General features: G+C 41.0%; 1 protein-coding gene across 3 annotated transcripts in view; it reads right to left on the reverse strand.

Moving 5' to 3' along the window:
* NKD1 (naked cuticle homolog 1) overlaps positions 1-17,294 on the reverse strand; it is a 111,234-nt gene that overhangs the window by 40,802 nt on the left and 53,138 nt on the right. For 2 of the 3 annotated variants that reach the window (XM_021408602.1, XM_021408601.1), the window contains exon 4: positions 2,867-2,924. In XM_021408602.1, coding sequence (XP_021264277.1) covers positions 2,867-2,924 — 58 coding nt within the window. Of the gene's footprint in view, positions 1-2,866; positions 2,925-14,924; positions 14,973-17,294 lie in introns of those variants that run through there. The other variant, XM_021408603.1, reaches the window with a different exon arrangement.

Below are 17,294 nucleotides of genomic sequence, written 5' to 3' on the forward strand. Positions count from 1 at the left end.
GAACTTGGCTATGTAAAACAAAATAAGGAATTCAATTATTTCTCTTATTGCCACTTTGTCTTTTCAGTGAGTCTTCTAAAGAACTTGGATTTATTCTCCAATAAGATCTCCAAGTGTGAAGGCTATAGCTTTCCCCTAGCCCAGAAGAACTGTGGCACCTGCTGTGCTCTTTTTGCAAATCTGAGAAATGTTTCTTTTTCATCAGGCGTTCTCCTGATTTAAAAAATAAAATAAAAAACCCCACTAAAGTAAGCATTGTAGGTCAAAATACTATGAGAACAGGGAAATGATTTTGCACTTGGGAAACAGATGGACAGCTTAGAGGAAAGGTGGGACATAATCATTTCAAGTAATTAATACCGTATAATACTTCAAGATCTTTATTTTTTTCCCCTTGACCTAATTTTTCCCCATCCCTATTGTGTATTAATAAAGGCAGAATATAGTCCAGTGATTAGATGCTAGCCTGGTTCTTGGTAGAACTGGGATCAAGTCTTTGTTTTTCCACTCACATCCTTTTGAGAGTTGCCCAATTAACCATTTCTTGGTGTGTCACATCCCTCTGTCTCTGAAACTAATTACCAGATCTTCTGGATGACATGAATGTATGTATACAAAACAGAAATTATATCTCCACATACGTAAAAATTGTGATACCAGCTACTTCATAAGAAATGAGACGCATCAGAAGTAATAATGTAAAACTGCTCTTGCTGGTGTTAAGATGGAAAGCCTAAAAATAAATAGTCCTGCTGCTGACTGGCTTAAAATATTGTTTATTGTATATTCTGACTGCTAAGCATGACAATTCTTCACAAGTAAGAAATAATTAGAGGTAAGTAAAAGAAAGAGTAAGACAGAAAAAAAGGAAGTTATCTACCTTGTCGGCTCTTAATATCCTGCATTAAGTAGATTCTACTATAATTCTGAAAATTAATAAGCCACACTTCACTACAGTTATGTCCCACTACAAGCAGAAGGGAAAACTGCAGTGACGCTAATAATGAAAGATTTTGTTGTGGTTTAACCCAGCAGGTGGCCCAGCACCACACTGCCGTTTGCTTGCCCCCCCCCCCCCCCCTTCCCTGTGGATGAAGGAGAGAATATATAAAAAAAACAAAGAAGAAGAACTCGTGGGTTGAGATAAAACTACTTACTAAGACACAGAAAAGGGAAAGGAAAATAGTTATGACTATATATATAAACACATGTATGTATATAATAAGTGATGCAGATGCAATTCTCACCACCCCCCAGACAATGTCCAGCTAGTCGCCCAAGCAGCAGAAGATAGACATTCTTAACATGGAGAGTCCTTCAAAATCTATTTCAGCATCCTGCCTGCACCTCCATTTTCTTGTTTCCCCACATCCTGAAGTCACAGATGTGTTTTATCTGGTGTGCACAAGATATCCTAAATACATAAAAACACTTAATAATCCTAGCTGCACTGTAGATGACGCAGGCACAATTCTTTATTTCACTGAAACCTATTTTTCTGTTCAATGTGAAAAATTACTTTTGCAATGGCTGGTGCTTACAATGAGTCTCCTTCCAGCAGCTCTTTGGGCTTTTTCAGCTCAGTCTCAGCAGCCCCCAAAGAATGACATTACACCACTATTACCTTAAAAGCACTGCTATTTTACATGCCTTTTTGATCACAGGTAACAGATCCAGCAATGTAGAGCAATTGCTTAAGATTTCACTGCTATGAATCAATCAGGAGTCCCTGAATGGAACACGATAGCAGAATAGTATGGATAAAGATGTTCTAAAACCCACTCATTTACAGTCAGAGAAGGACGCAAAAGGCAATTAATGACACAAGCTGACCACTCAAAGGAAATATAGGGAAGAAGTTAGTAACTTAGTACATAATAAAAATAGTAGTAACAATGAACATGAGGTCAGAGTTACAGATACCGTATCTTTAGACACAAAAAAAAGTACTGTTGGTATCTGCAGTTCCACCAACAGACACAATCCCACTCATGTTGTACAACCAAGGTACTACTACTAGGCTATCAAGGAAAAAACAACATCTCTGTCATGATTTGAGCTTAAATTTACAAGTTGATTCTGCCATTTGGATTTTGCCAATACACAAAAGGGAGAGGATCCTATCTAACACTCATACTTTGTAAGCATATTCAGTCCAGCAAACTCTTCCTCAGCTATTGAACAATCTGATGCTGACAAAAAATACACAGCATCTAATTCCACCCAGTTTTCCTGAACTCTGTAAGCACTACCTCTGTCCCCCTTTATTTAGAGCTTACTGAAGGTCTCAGAAGGCCCTGCCCACTTAAACAGTGATTCTATCCCATTGCAAGGAGAGGCCTGGTCAAAGAGGAAGAGACAAGATGAGAATTGGAAACAAGAAATTATCCAAAGCAGTGATGATTCCATTCATATTCAAGAGAGGTGTATTGTGTAAGAGTCTCTGATCTTTTATAAAATTAAGGCAGGAGTTTCCAAACCTGGTCTATGTATCACAGAAGGGTGAGTGGCATAGCATAAAATGGAATGCTAACGTTTTCAGTGATCACATTTACCACCTCCACTGGATACAGTAATATTTACCACTGCTGTGCTGCAAATGGACGTACCTGGACAAAAATGTTGAGCTCCTTAACAAATATATTTAGTCTCTATGACATAACTGGCTGACTTTTTTGATAACAGGAGCACATGATACGGAATACAGAAATAATACCCTATTCCCATCATGTCAGTTCTGCCAGACAAATGACACATCTCCATATCAAGAGCTGCACTGTTATATATGCATTCCTATATTGGACTTGTCCACTGACTTATTCCAATAACCCTTAATATTAATCACAAAGTTTTGTTCTTTAAATACCTTCTAGATGAAAGTGCTCATCACCAATAGTGTCTCTGTAGCCTTCTCCAGACAAATCCTGTTAAAAAAAAGAGAAGAAAAATTAATGACAAGTATACTATACTCAAAATGTTAGGGTATTAAGATGACATATGTATCATCACTAGGATTAATTAAAATACTAAACGAAGCATAGAAGTTGATTTCCAGGAAAGAACTCAATGCATCTGATGCTGTTTTAGAATGTTCTGGATATATTCTAAGACAAAAGTTTAATGGAGATAAACAGATTGTGTTCATATACAAATCCTTCTATAAAATACTTCAATATTTAGCATTTCAACATTCTGTCAATCAAGCAACATTAAAAAAAAAATCTCTGAATGGAAATGATAAAGGAGAAATAAGCCCTTCACAGCCCACTGAGGAATGTTATCACATGGTTCCACCAACAAACAGAAAATTTTCATGTGCCAGAGGTCACCCAAGAAAAGCAGATACCAGAGTCTGAAGAGCTGCCGGATACTTCTGTCCTGAAATTAATGAAATTTTGTCAGCCCCAGTATGTCTAGTGGAACACAGAAGCAGAGGTCACGGATGATTTTATCTCAAACCCAAAAAACAGTTTTCTAATGGTGCTGAAGTTGTAATAAAAGGGCATCAGTCGGATTGGGAGCTAATCTCACTCATAAAGAGCCCGAAGAGCATTCTTATGCTCCTATTAGCAGATCATTCCAGCTCCATCCCTCCACCCCAGCTAAGCCACGAGCTATCACAGCTAACCTTCTATTTTGCCTTCTCCCATTCATTCCAAATACTCTAAGCATTACCATAATGTCACTGATCTTACATTACAGTCAGTCTCCTCAGATTTTCTACAAACACTCTCTGCCACTGATAAATATTTATGGTGATGAAGAAAGATATGGCCTTGAAAAGTTCAAGCGCTGCACTCACAGCCATTTCAACTTCAGCTACAAAAACCTATCAGGAATACAGAGCCAGCATTCTCAGCGTTAGCCTGAGGACTGCGAGTAGACACTAGGGAGCTTTTGGCACAAGGCAAGAATAAGAGAAAAAACTGTGAAAACAAATGTCTGGTTGTATTCATTAGCTTTATGTTCAAGCAATTTTATCACGACGAACGCAGTTCATCTCTTTTTCCTGAAGAAGTTGACAGAGGTTCTTTTCTAACTTGCACATGCCTAGATGTTATTCTTCGAAATTAGTTATCCAAAAGTAACTAAGCCACAAAAGCGTACCTTAGGAATTCTTCAGCGTTAGTTTCGGCAGCAGCATTTAAAAATCAAATTCCATGAACAGTGGAATTTGATTAGCGGTTAGCTAGCCCAGAGACCCCGAAAATATTGTTCTTTTCATGAGCAGACACCCTGACATTTGGCCCAAAGATAAATTTGACAGCATCGGGAAACGCTGTCAACCTGGTTCAGCGTGCTGGGATTTAGCATAGCATGACGCTGCTATAAGAGCTGTCAGAAGCGAATCACAAAAGCTATTTTGTTTATTTGAGTTTTTCTTCTAGAAGGAAAGGCCCCTTATGAACAAGTGCTAGTTAATATCAATCACCGACTTAAAAATAATGGAAGAAATGGACATCATGAACAAAAATAGCCAGGAAATGCTGGCGTAACATATCATATTTCTGCAAGGAAGATGGTCTTTCCAGTGACTTGCAAAAGTTAATATACTTTTGTTTAGTAAAATTCCTCCCTGTCATCATTTTCCAGGAAGCTCTCAGAGCACAGCCCTGACTGCTCTCCCAGACAATGAGATACATACAAGTGACACAGGAGCACACATGGCCCTCCTGCTCTGTCCCACAATGGCAAGTATTTAATAACTGCTTTTTTACTGAAGTCAGAATTCCTGCTCCCTCCTCCTGATTCTCTTGGGAAATATTTCTGATTTTCTAACCAGCAACTACGCAATGAGTAGGTATGCTTTTAATACTGACACTACTCTAAGGAAAAAGCTAATTGGTAGCCTTCATCTCTTAACATTTTAAGAAAGCAAACAGTGCACCTGGGTATCAAATGTTGCCCACCGAAATGCTGTCATTAATCTCAACCTCTACAAAAATCACAAGTCATTAATTTTTATGATTTTTTCAAAAGATGCCACTTAAAGATTAGCATGTATTTGTTGATGGAAAAGGTACCATCAAGTAACTCAATGCAGATGAACAGAGATGAAGGAGAGAAGCAGTGACGCATTAATGTTCTACATGCAAGCTTCCTTAGTTTCTCATTGTTAATCATTACATGGTTAATCATTTCAATATGTTTCACATTCTAGTCTAGTTTCACTCCTTCTCTACCTCCTAGTTATTGAAGTAGTAACTTAATGCAACCAATTTTCTAATAGAGTAGTTTCCCTTAAATCATATTATTATAAATCACTGAATTTTATAAAAGTGTTTTTATGACGTTGAACCACAGCATTACTGTTAAATGGCACAGAAATGGACAACCCATCCCAAAATCGATGAGCGTATCATTTGACCATTTTGGTGACTTATTTCATAGAATCACAGAATGGCTTGGGTTGGAAGGGACCTCAAGGATCATCAAGTTCCAACCCCACTGCCACAGGCAGGGCTGTATTTAAGAAGAATTCCTCAGCTCCCACTTGTATATGTTCTGTGAGAGTATCAGTGCTGCCTTTAATAGGCAGGTGAGAAAGGTGTGGGCAACTCTTAAGATTTTACAGGAGGGGAAAAACAAAAGAAAGAAAGAAACCTTATCACTCATCTAATTACCACTAACTCTTCTTTCAAAAAACCCAAGAGAGTTACCAGGATGTCTTTAGCACTACTGAGACACTTGTCAAAAGCTGGACATACACCAAAGTGAACCTGCTTGAGAAAAGGATTCTGGGTGGTTTATGCAAACTCACATTCAACAATAAAGTGCAAAAGCTAAGCCAGTATCAAAGAAAACAATTGTGACTGTAGCTGGTACTGCAGAAGAAGTATTCTCCCGGTAACCTGCAGCAATTCCCTTAATGTGAACAAAACAGTGCATCCACCACCTGCTAGTCTGATTCAGAAAGTGCAGAGGAGCAACAGAACAGAGTAAATGTGTAAAACAACTCACAGCTCAATAAATTCTAGTGGAAAGAGAACATTAAGGCCAAGAAGAAGCATTTCCGAGCACAGGGGAAGGGCAGGCTTGGTGGTACAAAACCACCTGTGCTGGCCCTGCCTCTGGCAGCCATGCCCAAGGGCTCCCTGCAAGCTGCACAGCTGCAGGAGTCATCCTGCAGCAGGAGCACTGCTGGGGAGAGCAAAGACAACAGCATTTGGGTCATAGGTAGCTGTACATCACTGTCCTGACACCATGTTTTAAATCACAACACTGCATTTACAAACTGGAGCACTGAGTCATGAAACAACCAAAACCAGATGTACCCTGTGAAATACTATATAAGTGAGGTCAGCGAGCACTTGAAAGAAGAAAGAGAAGAAACATTTACATAGGATTATTCCAGCATGCCACTTCTGTAGGCTGCTAAACAGGAACCCATTGAGAGTAAGCGTTTCTACCTCACCAGGAGTTTCCCTGCTAAAGAAGTTGGCCTCCACTAGCTACCAACACAAATCACACAAAACGACTGAAATTCAGCTCAAACATATGTTTCAAAGCTATGAACAGCCAGCTGCCTGGCCTGGATGAAAAGGACCTCATGTCCCACATACCCTGTTCTGATAAGCGCTGCTGTACGGGGCTCAGATTGAAGAGGGTGGGAGAAGGGTTAACTAGTGCAACTCCCTCAGAAATGCTGAGCGGTATATTCACACCCAAGGGAGACAAACACTCATGGGAAACTCCCACATCCCAGGGCTCCCACTCAGCTGGTTACAAGTCAGGCAGTTGTCACTCATGTCCTACCTTTGCCAAGCAATCAGACTCCAATGAATTCCAACTCACTGGGAATTTTGTTAACTGTAACCTCAGTCCAGATCACCCTATGCAGTACTCCCATCAACACGTGTCTCTGGAGACTGAAAGCCAGGCACTCACTCTGGTGCTTCAGCTTTTGACATCCTTCTCCAGAACTCCCTGAAAAGCCTGCCACCCAAAGCCTGACCCGTCATTCTGCCCATAATATTGTATTCCTTCCATGCCTTTTTCTCCCTTTCTGTTTCACACTGAGGTCAAGTTCCCTGTCTTCACCTCCCAGGCTCTGCATGGCTGTACTTGCATTCACATCTACCAGTCCCCCTGCCCACGGATTCCTTTAATCTTCATCACCACCTGACTCTCTCTGCTTGTCCTGGCTCTGCCTTTTCCTGCTGCTTTCTGCAATACCCAACACCCAGAACACAAGGGCCAAAGCTGAAGAGTGAAAATAGAGTGTTTTAGCAGGCACGTTTGGACTAAACACAGTGTTTAACATAGTTTTGCTTTCAGTGTAGGGACAGCTTCATCCACAGATTTATCACATATATCAAAGGCTAACCCTTGATTTGGGTAGGTTATTGTGGCAGCCAGCTCATCTCTGAAGTTTGGAACTCTCTACTCCCTGTATTACATCACAATTAATATTGTGTTAATTCATATCTTTCAAAAAGCTGTTGCTTTTCTCCAGAATAAAAATGCCACTCTACCTCTCCTTCTTAAAACACCTCACTAAAATCCTTTGAGTTAGCCTAAGATAAGAAGTTTTCAACATTTTTGGCAAGAAATATGCACACATTTCCTGTTTTAGTGAAATTCTTATCGAAGTGTCATATTCACCACGTTCCCCAAGTAAAACACATGCATAATGACAAATTGTCCAGCCAGAAAACTTTACTCCCTACTTTTGCCCGTCTGAAGGAAACATGTATTGTGTCCTCTCTTTAATCTTATACTGATGCAATAAAATTCCAGGACTTTTTGGGAGAGCAAAGTTGAAGAAAGATGTTTCACAACAGGGCTGCGAGGGATAAGATATGTGGTAACTTGCTGGAGTAGATTTTAGAGCAGTTTTAAAGCAGCTGCCAATGAGAATGCTATGTCACCTAATATAAACTTCAATTCCTGATGGAAAAATGATCCTGAGAAACAGAGGTTCAAGAGAACAAGGATGGCCTTTGGTATTTCACACAAACAACATAAAGGCAATTCACTGAGATTCAGCTTTCTGTAAAGAAAATGTAACGCAGCTCACCCTTGGAGAAGTCAAGGAGACTTCAAACTCGAGCAACATTAAAATACGCACAACAACTGCAAAAAAGCATTTTTTAAGCAGAAGCAGCAAGCTCAACTTCTGCTATGTTTTCTTCCTCTGAAATATGAACCTGGTGCTCTGTGATCCATTACAGCTGGGTTTTTCTTCCTCTACCAAGCATGCAAGCTTCTCTCAGATAAAATTTCTTCATTATATGATCACAGCAGGTACAGATGTTAAGAAAACAGATTTCTCTACTAACATCTCTGATAAGTGATCTTGAGTGAGTTAAGCTGCCATGGTTTAGGATTTTACTGCCTTATCTGTCAATACGGCCTCTATGCCTGAAGTCGCTGTCTTCCTAGCAGAGGCAGTAGAACACAATGGGTGTAGCACAGAGCTATGGAAATTCCCCCATTAGAACGCTAGCACAAAGTTCACACCACGAAGCCAGCCCCAAAACTGCAATGGTTAAGCACACATACGCATTCAATGAGGCTGCCTCTGCTCTACAAGCACTAACTCCCAGCCACAAAAATATGGTGATAATGTTTGAAATCACTACACCTAAAACCACTGATTTTCCAAGAATTGGAGCCCCCCATGCTCATCTCACAGATGGTGAATATAGAGCAATTCCAGTTTATGGCCCAATACTATGAAGACAAAGACAGGATGACCAAAAGAACCTCTAATCTCCAGTCACAACGGACCATGGACTATCAGAGACTTCTTATGCAAGAAATATCCCCAATATCTATGATCCCTTTACAGACCCTTCAACGCGTACAAGGAGTAGCTGTATCATACAGTTTCAAGGAACATGAGGCTGGCAAGGAAGTGAAAGCACAAAGCAGCAGGATACTCACACAAAAGCCTTCAAGAAGGATGCCTGACTAAGAAAGTTAACATGGCACTTTTTGCTCCAGCCTGTTTGCAACGTGCAGGGGAACCTCTTTTGTCCAGTCCAACACCTGGACCAGGCTTTTTATCAGTATGAAATGTGACTTTTTTCTATTTTTTGATATATTTGTTTTTTAACCTATGAAAATCAGGTAGAAGCAGTACTGAACCATGCTGTTTGCAGGTAGCTTTTTTGTCTCTGTTGCAGCAGGTAAATGGGCATCTTCTTTTAGTGGCCAGTCACTTGACGTGCATGCAACAAAAGCCACCAACCAACACATTTAACTTGAATCATAAGATTCCTGTGCTCTATGCAAGACAAGTGAGCCAGTGAGTATGTATTCTGTGCAGTGGATGGATAAAAACAAACACAGGAGAAACTAAAAAAAAAAAAAAAAGCAATATCTTAAAATAATGTGGACTTGTTTAATAATGCAAAAAAAAAAGAAAAAAAAAAAACAAAACAAAAACCTGTCAACAGATAAAATTATCCAGTATTAAAATCCGTAGATATCCACAAGATTCACCTAGGGGGCAGTCTGGTTTAGATTGTTCCAGTTTCAAGTCAGAATGTAAATGTTTTTGTGATGCTTTGAGTTTGTACTTCGTGGATGTTTAGAAACTCTTGCTAGCTGTTGGATAGTATCTATCTATGGATAGACACTATCTACTAATTGGATAATCTTCCATTAACATGATTATTGCAATTTTAGAACTATTATGGCTTCTTTTCAAGGTGATAGGGTGAGGCCCGATTTTTCAAGGACTTCTGTCAGATTACAGATTATATAATTGAAAGCAATTCTATGAATGAACAGAACTGAGGATTCAGCAGTTGCTTTCTGACCGAAGGGTCCGGTCATTTCCAGCCAAAAAAGATCATGAGTCTTTGAGATGAAATGGACTGAAAAAAGAAATGACTACTTTCTGCTATATTTAAATTCACTTTGAAGCTACTTCAGAAGGATAAATGAACTCAACTCTACAGATTCAGCTATTTACTTTACTTTATTCTTCTAGCTATCCTCTGGCCTCTTTCCTGATGGCAAAATCAATTGTCCCATTTCCCCCAAGATCACTTCTTCAATATTGATTATACTGATGGGCAAGTCTAAGGACATGAATGAAAGAAGACAAATCTCCATCTAACTTCCAGCCTGGAGAATCACAAACACTCCTTTAAATTGCTTATTCTGGGCTTCTTTCTCCTTCATGGCAGACAGATGGGCGTAGCTATGTATTAAATCTGGTTTTCTGTTCAACTTTTGCATAGATTCGGTTGCCAAGAAAGTCTTTAACAAACAGGCTTCAGTGCATCAAGGTGATCTTACCCAGGCATATGCTGAGAAACAAGCATGCAGAACATAGCTGCAGAGCTTGACTATAGAATAACTCACTAATTTAAGATGCAGTCACTGAAAACAAGGGTACTCCTTCCACTGACTTCAATGATCATTTCAAAATTAACATACCGCATTTTGAACCTTTCTTGTGATAATAGCCTGTGTCTTCCTATATGGCAGGTTTTCACAGCACAAGGTCTTAAAGCTCCCCTAGAATGATAATCAATGCTCCTCTATTATGTTTATGGCTCTAAGTCCTTTCCTGCTAATGGATGACGTATATTTATGCAGCTGGAGGAAACCTGGTTTCAATAACTGCTCCACCACAGACTCACTGTGTGGTGTAGGGTAAGTCACTTAAATCTCCCTGTGCCTTCATTTTTCAACTGTAAAACGGAATTCATGATGCCCACCTTTGCAGAGAGCTCTGAATCCTCAGGACGAAAACATACCCTGCTATTATTATATTATTATATATTATATTACCTTGTTAGGAAGCACAGGTGTGTGACCCTGGACACATATGCTAATGTTGATCCATAAATCTGTCAACAGGAGGTGCTGGCAAAACAGATGGTTCACATTCCTTCTCAAACCACCTCTTTGTCCCCAAAACCCAGGTATGTCAACTAATCATTTTATAACAGGTCAGGGTTTTAATGGGCCAGGAAGTCACAATGAAGCACAATGCCACGAGCATTATGGCTAAAACGGAGCCAAAAAGAGCAAAAGACAGACAACAGAGGTTTCTCCTCTGCCCCCTGGCACGTAAGACGAGCACTGAGAGGCTCTGCAGAAAAAGATGAAAGAGAAAGCAGAACCCATTCCCACACATTCCTGTAAGTAGCACAGCGTCGGTGATCATGCCTGCATGCTGATTGATGCTGTGTACATAGAAACAGACACATGTTTTTTAATTACAGGCAATAAAAAAAAACGCAGACACACACCATGTGAAAACGTGATTTAGATGAACAGTTGCACGTTGACTTACAGGTTCAGGAGAATTACAGGCAAATTAAAAGTTTGCTTCCAAACATTTTTTAAGAGTTACCTTTATTATTCAGAATTTTGACTCCCCATCCCACTAGTTGAAAATTGGGCAGGCTGCACTTTCCTTAAAAACATTTCTGCAGCACCGAGGGCTGCGGCAGGGCTCCCGGTGTGGCTGGGAGCACCAGGCAGGGCCCCCGGACAGACCAACGGCCGTGCGGGACCGTCTGCCACGCACATTCCCCTAAAAGGAATCCCAGGGCCAGAGCACCACATCAAAGCAGCGGAGCTGAGCAGATTTCCCCTTCCCCTCCCCCTGAGTCTTTGAGACGGAGACTTCATACTCCAGAATTTAATATCTTTTTCCTCCCTCCCCCCCACCAGCCCCTTTGTCTGCATCTCTGTTCTCTAAGAGCTAACAGATGTTGATGCCATATAGTTTCAAAGAAAACTTTTGATGCCCACATAACTCATTACAACTAATATATTCCAAGAATGTTTGTAGCTCAGGAAACACTGGGGTGAAAAAACAGAGAAGAGGGGGCAAATGGCTACACTGAATAACCCTTGAGAGAAAATAAATAGTTCACTTCAAAGTCATCGGGGAATTCTTTAACAAGCTCTTTCTTCCGCAAAACACAGAACAAATTCAGCCGAGCCTAGAATTCCCAAAGGAAAAAAAATAAAGTCAAACCCCACATAAATGGCAAAGCAAAGGAAGCAGCGGAGAGGTCGCTGGGCTCGCCAGCAACAAAGGACAGCATTCTCCAGGTTCCATATTCCCAAGCAACCTGCGCTGTGCCAGGGCACAAAGGCACTGCTGAAAACAGACTGTCAACAACAACAATACAGACCCCTAAAAAAAGCTCCCCCTGTCCCTCTGCACTGGATGAATGCAGGCGGCGATGAGATCGCTCCATTCACAGAGCACTCTGAATTCAGCCTGACAAAATACACACTAGGACATGTCACGTATGGCAAAATTACAGAGAAGTAGCGTTTGCTCATTCAGCAAAAGCAGGTGACGGGATTTTTCTGGCACAGGCAGGTCCGTGTTCTTAGCCATTTTCTAGTGTTACATCTAGGAGGCAACCCTCCATCAATTTTTCGAGCAGGTCTCCTCCCCTCCCCTCCTGCTCCAGCACACAGCTGCATCCTTCCTGTTGGGTGAGAAGCCCCCCAGGAGTCACCAGGGGCTGGTGGAGAGAGGGCTCGCGAAAAGGGGGGAGGGCGAGAATGCGATTACATCAATTTCCACAGCAGGAGGATCAGATTGCATCATTGTACACAACTTGGGGCCCGCTCTTTTATCCCTGATGCAGGCAAATTCCCCATTGAAATCAGTGGGAGATTTGTCTGTGCAAGGACTGCAGAATCGAGCGTTCTGTGATCGCAGAATTAGAAAGCAGTAGGAAGCCACACCTGGCAGCACCTCTCAGTGGTGCTCTCCCCTCCGTTGGGATGGTTACAAAATCAAAACAAACGGAAGTACAATAGCAATGTTAAATTCCTTCTCCCCTTCGTACGCAAACTCCTACAAATCCACCACCACAGTTAATGGATAGAAGTCTGTAGAAAGTTCCTACCAGTGAGCTGGAGACTCCCACAGAACAAATAACAACAAGAAAGGATTTTTATAGGGGAAAAAAGGTGTGGGTAGAGGAAGTGTAGGGATCTCTGATCTAATAATCAAATTTTTTTAAACAAGCAGGTGTGTTCTACTTGTATTTTTCAGAGTGTTTGAAGGATGAGAGAAACCACACATGAAGACCTCGGAGCCAGACAGCTCAACTTGTGCAGCAGCAACAATGCAAGATCTCTTTTCCGAATGTTTCACACAGAAGCCATAGTACCGCAGCACAACATGCAGAATTACTGGTTTTTCACTGCTGCTCATTTCCACACACCACACTTTGCATCCACTTTCATCCACATAAAAATTTTCCATGTAGCAACTCAGTACTTTCCCTACTTCAGCTGCTGCTATCCCCTGCACGCATTCTTGCCAGAATAATTATTCCCCAAAACACATTGGTAAAGAGCTTAGGAAAACCAGAAGTACAATCTTGTATCAGATTTGCTCAGGATAAAATGTGGTTCTTGATAAAATAGCTTGTTGTTATCTCTCCTGCCTCACTGTTTAGGGATGGCTAATTTCCTCTAGGGAATAACAAGGACGGCATCCTCAAGCTTTGTGGCTTTGCAAATAAAATACCTTACTGCTGAGCTCATTCACCACATTTTGGGGCAACAGGAAGTTTCAGCAGGAGAGCAGACAGCAGAGCTACTCAGGTAGCTCCAATCTACTCTGCAGACTTGGAGATTTCTACACTGCCAGAGTGGGGTCAGGTGGGTAAAGTCAGAAGAGACAGGACAACTAAAGTACAGAACAGAGAACATCACCGAGCACTAAAAGCATGGAATCAGAAGTCTTAAAATACAAGCACATCAAAGATACCATCAATGCATTTTCAATGGTGTCCCCATGAACTCCAGAAGTCTAGACAGAATTCTTTCAGATGTGTGTTTCCTCCTCAGACAGGACTTCTGCTGACACACAGAAACCATGCTACAGACAGGAGAAAACCACCTTCAGTCTGCCACAATGGAGCAGATCCTCTTTTTGAAGCGACTCTGACATTCCAGGCATCCAAAAGCTGGATATAAACACCAATATCAGGCCATTGGTATGGTTTGTCTCCTGAACTGGGCAGAATGATGCCAAGGGACATCCAAAGACCTCAGAAGAGCTTTTATGTCTATTTTTCACAATTTCAGGGAAAGCATTTGGTTTTCTGGTTTTGGAATGTGTTTGTTTGTTTTTACATTGCAAGAACAGAAACTTTAAGCAAAAAAGATAAGTTTTGCTAAAGATCAAGTTTCCTTTCAAGAAACACTGATAAAAACATAAAAATACACTGATCTCACAGCTCCTTAACCTGAAACACAGAAATTTATCTTGCAAAGACAAAGTCAGTCTCGGGTTTCTGAAGCACTGGGGGTGACAATATTTTTTCTGCATTCCACTATTTCCACTAACAAGTGTTACTGTTATCTATCACTCCTCTGCAGAGCACCCAAGCAGAGGCTACTGCTGGTGGCACAGAAAACACATCTCCCCAGCTAGCACCAACTGATCAGATAAACATGACATCAGCAGTCCTTCTCTTCCCATAAAGAATGGAGCAAAGCTGAAAGGGAAACATACTGAGTACTTCACCATCATCACAGGACCACACGAAGTATTCCTCCTTGGGAAGTGACTAGCAAGAGACACAACCCAAGTCTTACCAGGTTACCATCCTGCCTGGCTTTCTTCCTTTAAGCCAACTTAACTCCATCTTGGTGGCAAGGTTTTGTACCCATCTGCTATGATTTGTGACAACTTATTCAAACAGAAAGGCCAGTTAAATCCTTTAAATGATGTTTATACAATCTTTAATATTTTCCACGAGGATCAGACGCATTCGGGAGGGAGGAAGACGAATGACAGCCAAATGCAGATCATATGCACAGCAGCAGGCTGGACTGGCCCCATGCAGCTATTAAAAGGGACAGCAGCATTTAAAATTCACATTTGCCTGGAAAAGTTTTACCTACTCTTACACAAACACCTGAAGGGCATTAGAGAAGAAAGAAAACCTCAGCATTTCCAGTCAGCTTACTTTGCTCACTTCACAGGAGATCGTTTCCTTCATTTTCTCCTTCGAGCCTGTTGGTATGTTTAGTGTGCTCCAGTATGGAAGGTGCACAGAGGAGTGGTGCAAATAATTATTAAAATTAAGGCAAATGACAAGGAAGCTTTATTACCCTAAGCTACTTCATTTAAATTTTTAAATATATATTTACTTCATTACTGGCATCTCAGTTAACATTGTTATTTTAATGCCAAATGTTTTTACTGCCATTAATTTTTAATTACTTGTATTTAAAGAATGAAACAAAATTAACACAAACAGAGCAGACATCTTCTCCCTCCTAACTTCACAACTCTTAACTTCAGTTAGCAGTCTGTCGGGCAGCCCAGATTGCATCAACAAGTTCACAAGCTCATGACACACCAGCAACGCAGTACAAACACTGCTGCTCAAGCCATCCTGGCAGGACATGCAAGCCTTGATTTGGATCCCAGATTTAGCCTAGTTTCACATTTCTGTAGCTGCAGTGGAACAAAATCAGAGAGGCTGGAATGAGAACTGTGCCTTCGCCTCTCTCTGGAGCACTCAGGACCAGCTCAGTTCATAGTTAGCTAAAGCATCAATATCGATATCAAAGTAGACATTTTAACTTATGTTGAAAACTCTTAAGATTTCTTCCACAAGCAAAATATTAAGAACCTGCTCCAGAGAAAGATGAAAGGAGCCAATCTCCCCTTTAAATTACCAAGCAAGCCTGGGCCTTGACTCCCTTTTCAATGGGAAGTCAAAACGTCTGACTTCAATCAGTTTGTATAAACCAGCTTTTGTTTTTCCTTTTACCCAAATGACTCCACTCTTAAGGATTTATTGTAACTGGATTGCCTTTCTACCCAGCAGGGAGCTGTAGCACTAGCAAAGCTGTTCCACACAGTAGGTTTTCCGCTGATTGAATTTCTAGACTTTCAGCTCTTCGGAAATGTTTGCTCTTGTACAAGCTGTCAGAGGGAAATTGTGTGCAGTCGATTTTGTCTCAGCTAAAGCCAAGGGGGGTTCCATATGCAGCCAGCCAACGTGGAATTGAAAGAAGAAGGATCAATCAAATTGTGGAGGAAAAAACGTTTCAGTCACAAATGAAACAAAGAAAAACCAACACAAACCAACAAAAAAGGGTAGGGAAGAACAGATGAGAACGAAAACCACTTCTGTAAATAGGAACACTGAAAAAAACCACCACAACCCAAAACCCTGCAACACACAGAAAAACCTTCCTTTAAAGACCATTTAAGCAAGGGTTAGGAACCGTATGAAGAAGCTGTTCCATTTAAGCATACAGAAAGCCAACACCAGAATGTGCTCCAAAATCAAGCCGATGTATAAACCTTCATCCTTTGGAGCAGCCCATCTTACTGGTCCTGTTGGAATGGCTGGTGCCATGATCCTGGCACTGCTGCATGGCTGTGGTCACAGCACAATGCACCTGCTGCACCCAGCACCAGACCAGCCAGGCTCTCACGCTACCTGCCTGTGCCTCTGCCTGCTTATACACAGTCAGAGATGCGACGTACATGACCCAGTGGCTCAAGTCCCTGCTTGCCCCTGAGATTTTGTTATTTAGTAATCTAATAAACGATAACACCTGAAATGCATATAGGGGCCAACACAACCCCCAAAAAAAAACAGATGAAAGCAAGCAGAGATTAATACACTTGTATTAAAGATCCCATAAAAAGATTTTAGCATAAGCAACACTTGACCATGATCTGGTTTGGAATAGCACATATTTCTAACTCAAGTGCAAGCACAAATTTTGGTTCTGTCTGCATTACATGAAACAGATACGCTTTGAGGAATAAGCCAATACATTCAAATGACATAACAACCCATGAATGTGGCAGCACAGGTGAATACTAGATCGGGAGTATCTGCCCAGCTGGCCATGGGTAGATAAGCCTTACAGTCTTTACGTACAGCATCACACAGCCAGGAACAATTGCAGTGACAGCAGGCATCCCATCTGGACTCAGTACTGAGGTTTGCGTTTTGATGACCCTGTTTTAGGAAAAATTGTGACATTTGTTTTAAGAAATAATTACGGCTAGTGGGTCATTCTTTCTTGACACACAGTGAAGCATGCAAATGCCATATAAAAGAGTTTTTGTTTTTAAATTAGAGCCTTTCAAGGTCAAAACTGGTTAAGTCCTACTACCTTGTATTACTCTCAGACTCTATTACTCAGACTTATCTTCATGGGTAATTATATTGAGGAGCCAGATAGTGAGACCATTATGGATACTGCTGCACTAATTGTCTGCAAAGACATTCATTCTACCGGCTAGATGTGTAATGAAGAAAAATAACCTTGCAAAAATGCTTTCATAGTGCATCCCACTGCCTGCA

This window comes from Numida meleagris, chromosome 10, assembly GCF_002078875.1.
Source record: "Numida meleagris isolate 19003 breed g44 Domestic line chromosome 10, NumMel1.0, whole genome shotgun sequence".
Taxonomy (NCBI): domain Eukaryota; kingdom Metazoa; phylum Chordata; class Aves; order Galliformes; family Numididae; genus Numida; species Numida meleagris.